The sequence below is a fragment of the Orycteropus afer genome, unplaced genomic scaffold (genome assembly GCF_000298275.1).
Source record: "Orycteropus afer afer isolate SDZICR_OR568_19922 unplaced genomic scaffold, OryAfe1.0 scaffold00264, whole genome shotgun sequence".
Classification (NCBI taxonomy): domain Eukaryota; kingdom Metazoa; phylum Chordata; class Mammalia; order Tubulidentata; family Orycteropodidae; genus Orycteropus; species Orycteropus afer.
The window spans coordinates 1566910-1576500 of NW_006921851.1; the positions used below are offsets into that span (position 1 = coordinate 1566910).

A 9591-nucleotide genomic window follows, 5' to 3' on the forward strand; every position below is an offset into this window, starting at 1 on the left:
GTCGAGTCGGCCCCGACTCATAGCGACCCCTCCTTGGGTTTCCGAGGCAGTATCACTACGGAAGTAGGATTGCCCAACCTTCCTTCCGAGGAGTGGCTGTTAGACATTATAAAAACACCATATTAAAACCTTATGGGAGCCCACTTCTGGCTGTCTTCCTCACTTGGTACTGCTGCTGACAGAGGCTGGAGGAACAGGCAATAGCAGCTGAGAGGGCAGCAGGAGAAGGAGATTGAGGAAGCAAGCATGGAGGGAGCAGAACACCCAGTCCTGGCCACTGTTCTGCTTGCCTGAGCAACAGTAAAAACATGGGTCCTATAGTCCCCGCCACTGATGCCTGCTTGCCTGCCTGCCAAAGCCTAAAAACCTGTGCCCAGAGCCATGTCCTCTGCCTCACCTGCCTATATTTCACCCATGGTCCAGTGCTACAAGAGTCTCAGTTTTGAGTCTTTAAAATCACTGGGGAGAAATAACAAACAAAAGGAGAACCGCTTTCCCTTTAAAACTAACCAGCCAACCATACAGGACCAAGAACTTATATGGAGTAGGACATTGCCTGAATAGATATCAAGGGACTCATTAAGGGATGCAAATCTGTATGTTAAAAAGCATTAGAGGGAGTAGAGTGAAGGTGAGAAGGATGAGCCTAGTAGTTCCTTTATTTAGGGAATCCAGAATTTCTAGTTTTTTTAAACTATTGAAACCAGTAGTTATAATTTTACAAACTGTATTTCTTAAAATTACTGTCTACCATTTTCTCTACTGTAATACTGTTATTTGTATGCTTCCCTGCCCTCTTTGCGTCAAAGAATCACAGATTCTTTAGTTACTCAGTCCAAAGTGAATTTATAAAAGGTTAATTTTCAAAAATCCCATGTATCTCTATATGCTAACAAGAAATAGTTGGAAGATGAAATTAAACAAAAACAAAACCGTTTTGTTTTCATGTAAACCCTGTGCAGTAGACATTGAATACAAAAGCCTGAGGGAGTCCTCTGAGGAAGAGCTGCAGGGTGAGCCACTGGCAGAGCAAAGCAGGGGAGAGGCTCCCAGAAAGGGTCCAAAGGGACAGGGTAGAGCACTGACAGAGCTGGATGGGCCAAGAGCACCTCTCCCACAATGGCCCTTGATGAATCAGCTAATGCAGTCGTATGAAAGCCCAGCCCTGCACTGCAGAGGCTAGGATAAACTCCCCTGTGTACCTCACACTCCAGAGGCCCTAGGGGAAGTAGGAGGGTGGGCAGGAAAGGTCAGGTAAGTCACCTGGGCAGAACTTTGCTTGAAAACACAGCCCTGCTTGGCTGCTATTCCTTCATTGTTCCTCCTCACTTCCTTACAGGTTTTCCTGGGAATACATCCTTAATAAATCACTTGTCCATGAATTCCTGGCTCAGCATCTATATCAGGAGAACTCAATGAAGACAATCCTACTTGGTAATGATTTATATATAAATATACTATATATTGAATAAGGAGCTCTGGTAGCATAGTGCCTAAGGCACTTGACTGCTAACCAGAAGGCTGGCGGTTCAAACTCACCAGCCACTCCTCAGAAGGAAGGTTGGGCAATCTACTTCCGTAGTGATACTGCCTCAGCAACCCAAGGAGGGGTCATTATGAGTTGGAGCTAACTTGACGGCACACAACAACACATATTGAATAAGGAGCTCTGGTGGCATAGTGCCTAAGGCAATTGACTGCTAACCAGAAGGCTGGCAGTTCAACTCACCAGCTGCTCTACGGAAGGAAGACTGGGCAATCTACTTCTGTAGAGATTTATGCCTGAGAAACCCAAAGGGGGTCGCTAATGAGTCTGAATCGATTTGATGGCAGTGAGTTTGGTTTTATACATTGAATGGATATATGTATATACATGTATAAATATACACACACATATTATTATACTGACTGTATTTTGATCATGTATTATTTAGGATTTTACACATATGATTGTGTCATACTGGTATAAAATGAGCTATAACAGGTACAATTTTAATACCAAAACAATCAGTTTCCAATATTTCTGTTGAAAGAGATCAATAAAGTTCTCTCTCAAGAGATAATCCACCTTAGTAATTTTCTTCTTTTTATATTATTTCAAATTCAGTTAATATCTCAGGCTCCAACATACATCAGCCAGAACTATGTTCAAATTCCAGATCCATCACTCACTGGCTCTGTGTACTTAAGTTTGTAAACTCTAAAACCTGAGTTTCATTATCTGTAGAATGAGGAAAATAATAATAAACATTCCTTATAATGTTACTGTGAGGACTGAGAATTCAGACAAAACCATAGCATGGTGCCTAGTATGTGGTAAGGATTCAACAAATATCTGCTAGCATTGTTAGAAAAGAAGCCCTGGTGGCACAGTTGTTAAGTGCTTGGCTGGGTTTGAAACCATCACCCACTCTGTGGGACACAGATGTAGCAGACTGCTTCCATAAAGATTACACCCTTGGAAACTCTACGGGGCAGTTCTACTCTGTCCTATAGGGTCACCATGAGTTGGAACTGATTCTATGGCAGGGGGTTTGGTATTGTTTTAGTTCAGTATTGTTAGATTTAAATTACTTTATAGTGCACTCACCATCACTTATTTATCAGTTTGTCATACTGTGGTGGCTTGTTGTGGTGCTGTAATACTAGAAGCCATGCCAGCAGTATTTCAAATACCAGCAGGATCACCAATGGTGGTCAGGTTTCAGCAGAACTTCCAGATCAAGACAGACTAGAATGAAGGATGTGGCAAACTACTTCTAAAAATATTGGCCAGTGCAACCATTATGAATAGTAGCAGAAGACTGTCCAATATAATAACAAAGATGAGCTCCTCAGGTTGGAAAGCACTCAAAATATGACTAGTGAAGAGCTGCTTCCTTAAAGTAGAGTCAACTTTAATGAGTGGACAGAATAAAGCTTTCGGGACTTTCCTTTGCTGACGTGACATGACTCCAAATTAGAAGAAAGAGCTGCACACATCCATTAATAACTGGAACATGGAACACACAAAGTATGACTCAAGGAAAACTGGAAGCTGTCAAAATTGAAATGGAATGCTTGAAGATAGATATCCTAGACAACAGTGAGCTGAAGTGTACTGGTACTGGGCATTTTAAATAGGATAATTATACAGCCTACTATGCTGGTAATGATAAATTGAAGGACAGTCACATTTATTGTCAAAAAGAACATTTCAAAATCTCTTCTGAAGTACAATGGTGTCAGTGATAGGATAGTATCAATGGATCTACAAGGAAGACTAGGTAATGTGACTATTACTCAACTTTACAAACCAACCACTAACATAAAAGATGAAGAAATTTAAGATTTTTATCAAGTTCTGCAGTTTGAAATTGATCAAATGTGCAATCAAGATGCATTGATAATCACTGGTGATAGGAATGTGCAAGGTCGAAACAAAGAAGGATCAGTTGTTGGAAAATATGGCCTTGGTGATAAAGATGATGCTGGAGATCACCTGATAGACTTTTGCAAGACCAATGAGATGATGGAGATGCTCAATATCATCAGTCAGAATAAGGCCAAGGGCTGACTGCATAACAGACCAACAAATGCTCATATGCAAGTTCAAGTTGAAGGTGAAGCAAATTAAAACAAGTCCATGAGAGTATGACCGTAAGTATATCCTACCTGAATTAGAGACCATCTAAAGAATAGATTTTATGCACTGAACACTAATGACTGAAGACCAGAAAAGTTGTGGGATGACACTGAGGATATCATACATCAAGAAAGTAAAATGCCATAAAAAAGGGGAAAAAGAAAAGGACCAAACTGGACATCTGAAGGGACTCTGAAACTTGCTGTTGAACACAGAGTAGCTAAAGTGAATGGAGGAAATGATGAAATAAAACAGCTAAAAAGAGGATTTCAAAGGACAGCTCAAGGAGACAAAGTAAAGTATTAAAACGAAATGTGCCAAGACCTGGAGTTAGGAAACCAAAAAGGAAAAACACACTTGGTACTTCTCAAGCTGAAAGAAACAGAAAAAATTTAAGCCTTGAGTTGCAATATTGAAGGATTCTATGGGCAAACTACTGAATGATACAGGATGCATCAAAAGGAGTAGAGAGTCACTGAACCAAAAAGAACTGGTCAAAATTCAACCACTTCAGGAGGCAGCATATGATCGAGAATTGATGGTACCGAAGGAAGAAGTCCAAACTGAAGGCATTGGTGAAAAATAAGTCTCCAGGAATTGATGGAGTATCAATTGACATGTTTTAACAAATGGATGCAATGTTGGAAGCATTCACTCATCTATGCCAAGAAATCTGGAAGACAGCTCCTGGCCTACCTTCTGGAAGAGATTCATATTTGTACCCATTCCAAAGAAGGGTGAGCCAACAGGATGCGGAAATTATCAAACAATACCATTAATATCATATGCAAATAAAATTTTGCTGAAGATAATTTAAAAAGGGCTGCAGCATCAGAGATAGACAAGTACTATATTAGTCTGTTATTGTAAAAAGTAAGGCAAGGTATATATATTTTTTTGTTGGTTACCAGGAGTGGAAGGGGAGGGGAGGGAACACTGTTAGGTATTAAAATTTAAATTGAAAAAAAAAAAAAAAAAAGGCTACAGCAGTATATTCACAAGGAACTGCCAGAAATTCAAGCTGGATTCAGAAGGAGACATGGAACAAGGGACATCACTGCTGATGTCAGATGGATTTTGGCTGAAAGCAAGGAATACCAGAAATATGTTTATCTGTGTTTTATTGACTATGCAAAGGCATTTGACTGTGTGGATCACAACAAATTATGGATAATATTGCAAAGAATGGGAATGCCAGAACACTTAATTGTACTCATGGGGATACTGTAACAAAACAAGGGGATACTGCACGTTTAAAATCAGGAAAGGTGTGTGTCAAGGTTGTACCTTTCATCATACTTATTTAATCTGTATGCTGAGCAAATAATCCAAGAAGCTAGACTATATGAAGAAGAACATGGCATAAGAATTGGAGGAAGACTCATTAACAACCTGCAATACGCAGATGACACAACCCCTTGCCTGCTGAAAGTGAAGAGGACTTGAAGCAGTTATTGATAAAGATCAAAGACTACAGCCTTCAGTATGGATTACATCTCAGTATAAAACAAAAATCCTCACTGGTACATCAATAAGCAATGTCATGATAAACAGAGACAAAATTAAAGTTGTCAAGGATTTCATTTTATGTGGATCCACAGCCAATGACCATGGAAGCAGCTGTCTAGAAATCAGAAGTACTGCATTGGTGAAATCTGCTGCAAAAGATTTATTTAAAGTGTTAAAAAGTGAAGATGTCACTTTGAAGACTAAGGTGTGCCAGACCCAAGTCATGGTCTTTTCAACAGCCTCATACACAAATGAAAGCTGGACAATGAATGAGGAAAACCAAAGAAGAATTGATGTCTTTGAATTATGGTGTTTGTGAGAAATACTGAATGTACAATGGACTGCCAGAAGAACAAACAAATTGTCATGGAAAAAATACAGCCAAAATGCTCCTCAGAAGCTAGGATGGCGAGATTTTGTCTCATGTATTTTAGACATGTTATCCATGAGGGACCAGTCTCTGGTGAAGGACATCATGCTTGGTAAAGTAGAGGGTCACTAAAAAAGAGGAAGACCCTCAATGAAATAGGCAGATACAATCACTGCAACAATAGGCTCAAACATACCAACAATAGTGAGGATGGTGTAGGACCAGCCAGTGTTTTGTTCTGTTGTTCTTAGTATTGCTATGAGTCCGAACTGACTTCACAGGTCTACTTCCATAGTAATACTGCCTCGGAAACCCAAGGAGGGGTCGTTATGAGTCGGGTCTGACTCAGTGGCACATAACAACAACAACAACAACAACAACAACGGAGTAGCCAACAATTTTATATACAAATTCATGAAAATTGAATATACTCACTTGCAATGTTGTATCAAAGACAACAAGCTTTGAACTGGTTGGAACGATGTCATAACACTTGTGTGACCTCATGAATCGCATGTAAACGCCACTTTCAGAGTCTTCTACTGCTAAAAGAGGGGGGAAGAAAAGGCAGAATATTATTAATAATAAAGAAGTTCCTTGACCTGATAAAGAGTTTGCACAAAAAATCTACTGTGAAGATCTTACTTAATGGTGAAGGATAAATGTTTTCTTCATAAAACTGACAACAAGGCAGAGTCTACTCTAACCAATTCTATTCAATACTCTACTGGAGGTCATGGTCAGTGTAATAAGGCGAAGGAAAAAAAATGAAAGGCAAACTGATTGGGAAGCAATAAACAAACGGCCTTTATTGACATATGGTACAATTTTCCATAGAGAAAATACCAAAGAATCTATAAAACAAGTCCTATCTAAAAAATGAGTTTAGCAAGGTCACAAGATACAATATTATATAAAATATTCTACTGTATTTTTATAGATTGGGAGCTCTGGTAGTGTAGTGCCTAAGGCACTTGACTGCTAACCAGAAGGCTGGTGGTTCAAACCCACCAGCCACTCCTCGGAAGGAAGATGGGGCAATCAATCTACTTCCGTAGTGATACTGCCTCGGTAACCCAAGGCAGGGTCGCTATGAGTCGGGTCCGACTCGACGGCACATAACAACATCAACAGCAACATTTTTATAGATTAGCCATGAATAATTAGAAATTATTACTTCAAAGATACCATTTATAATAGCATAAAATAGGAATAAATATAACAATATATATATAAATTTTCTACATTGAAAACGGTAAAATATTGGTAACAGAAACCAAAGACCCAAATAAATAGAAAAATATACTGCGTTCATAGATTGGAAGATTTAATTTTGTTAAGGAGTTTTCTATGTTCATGAGGGATATTGGGTCTGTTGTTTTATTATGCCTTTGGTTCTGGTATCAAAATAATATTGATCTCATAGAATACACTAGGTAGTCTTTATGAGAGTTTGTACAGAATTGGCATTACTTCTTCCTTAAATATCTGGTAGATTTCACTAATGAAGCCATCTGGGCCTGTGGCTTGGAACTTGAATGACAACTTCTTTGAACAGCCAGAATCTATTTACTCAGTGAGTATTTATTCCCTTGTCTTAATGTCATCCCACAGTCGAGCTATGGACAGCGAGGCAAAAGTCAAAAAGGGTGTGCCAGTAAGCAGGTATCAGTGTTCTGCAGCTTGGTGGAAACTACTGTGCCCTTTGAGAGACCTCAGTGTTGCACAGACCTCAGCAGTGGCTCCTAATAAGGCCCAGAAAGCCGTGGTAATCACCCATTCACTATGGCTCCTTTTTGGTCAAGGGTCATTATTGGGGCATTAACTCTAACATTTCTGCCCTGCTGCGTAAGAATGCTCGTTTCTCTCAGAAAGGAAGGGGGTTGTTGAAACATGAGGGCTTGGATAAGAGGATGCAGTAGAAAACTGACAACCATCTGCTATAAATACCTTCCACTGTGCCAGATGCTAGGGAAGTGGCAGGGAAAAGACAAAAATGATTCCTTCCTTGCAGACACAACGAACTTGTGGAGGAGAAAGACAGTAAATTTTATTATATTGCTGTAAATACCACCAAAGGAGAAGTATGGAGTTTATATACAAGAATAATTGGTTGTCAATAAATGAATGAATGTATGACTGAAATGTCAGGCAGTACGGTTCCTTCTTTCTTGAAACACTTACCTATTAGAAAATATGCGGGGGTAGGGGTGGGATGGGGGGTGGGGGTGATGGTTTCTGAGGGCAGAACAAGGAGCCCTGGTGGTTCAGTGGTTAAAGTGGTTGGTTGCTAACCGAAAGGTCAGCAGTTCGAACTTACCAGCTGCTCTGTGGGAGAAAGATGTGAGAATATGCTTCCAAAAAGATGAACAGCATTGGAAACTCTTTGGGGGCAGTTCTACTCTGTCCTATAGGGTTGCTATGAATTGGAACTGACTTGCTGGGTTTGGTACAGCGGAACAGAAACACAGAAAACTCTTATAATCCAGTACTGAAATCCATCTCTGCTATCATTGCTCTCTCATTGGTAAAGACAATGTATATCGTGCCATGAAACCTGTAGTTTCTTGGTAATCTATTCAAAGAAATTTCAAAAATCACTTTAGTCAAACTAATATTTAAGTTACAAATTACCTGCCAAGTCTATATACCTAAAACTCAAATGAATAAAATCAAGAGGGAGATAAATGACAAAAATGTAACAGCCCATCTCTCAGAAAGGAAATCTTAAGAGAATTTTTTGCTCATTATCTAAATCAAAACTTTTCACAAAAGTATACATATTATAAATGCTAATTTTACCACATAAATATCTGAAATACAAATTTAAAATATTACAAAGTAGAAATGTTCACTTTTAGAATTTAAAAACTCTACAAGTTTTGTGTTAAATATATTTTTAGTGTACAATCTTAAATTCTTCCATTGGTTATTAAAAATACTTGAACACTTTATTGTATAATAGTTTAGATTTATGTGAAAATTATAATACAGAGTTCCTATATATAATACTAATATATTACTGTGGTATATTTGTCACAACTAATTAACCACCAATTATACATTACTATTAAGTCTGTGGGAGCTCTGGTAGCATAGTGGCTAAGGCACTTGACTGCTAACCAGAAGGCTGGAGGTTCAAACCCACCAGCCACTCCTCGGAAGGAAGGTTGGGCAATCCTACTTCCGTAGTGATACTGCCTCGGAAACCCAAGGAGGGGTCGCTATGAGTCAGGGCTGACTCGACGGCACATAACAACAACAACAAAAAACTAAGTCTGTAGCTTAATAATAAAGTACCATAATATAGCTAAAGTCTTTAGCTTATTAGGATTTCCTTAGTTCTTACTTCTTGTTTTTTTTGTTCCGAATCTAGGATACCACATTACACTTAGTAGCATGTGGCCTTAGGATCCTCTTTGTGATGACAGTTTCTCAGATTCTCGTTTTGATGACCCTGATAGTTCTGAGAAGTACTGGTCAGATATTTTGTAGACTATCCCTCTACTTGGGTCTGTCTGATGTTTTCTCATGATTAGATTGCACTTGTGGATTTGAGGAGGAAGATCACAGAGAGGTAAAGTGCCCTGCTCATCACTTCATATCAAGGGTACCTGCCATCAAAATGACTTCTCACTTGTGATACTAACCTTGAGCACTTGGCTGAGTTTGTAAACTTAACACTTTTTCTTCCCTTTTAATACTGATTTTTCAGAGCAAAGTCATTATGCAAAGCCCACACTTACAGAGTGGAAAGGCATATAAGTTACTGGGAATTTTTCCGTACAGGAGAACTGTCTACTTACTTATTCAATCATTTATTTATACCAGTATAGACTCATATATTTATTTTTTACTCTGGGTTATAATCCAATGCCAATCTGTTTTATTGCTTCCATTGTTCCAGCTCTGGCCAGTGGGAGCCTCTTCAGTTGGCTCCTGTGTTCCTTTGACATTCGCTGCTGATCTTTTAACTACATTTTTTTTTTTAAAGTGTCATTTATTTATTTATTATTATTTTTTTTTCTTTTATTAGGATTTGGGTGAAGATTTACAGAGTAAATTCACTTTTCATACAGCAGTTCAC

General features: G+C 38.8%; 1 protein-coding gene across 1 annotated transcript in view; it reads right to left on the reverse strand.

Moving 5' to 3' along the window:
- Positions 1 to 9591, reverse strand: part of PRKAG2 (protein kinase AMP-activated non-catalytic subunit gamma 2) — a 619849-nt gene that overhangs the window by 70267 nt on the left and 539991 nt on the right. Inside the window, exon 6 of the mRNA XM_007950134.2 lies at positions 5940 to 6049. Coding sequence (XP_007948325.1) covers positions 5940 to 6049 — 110 coding nt within the window. The remainder of the gene's footprint in view (positions 1 to 5939; positions 6050 to 9591) is intronic.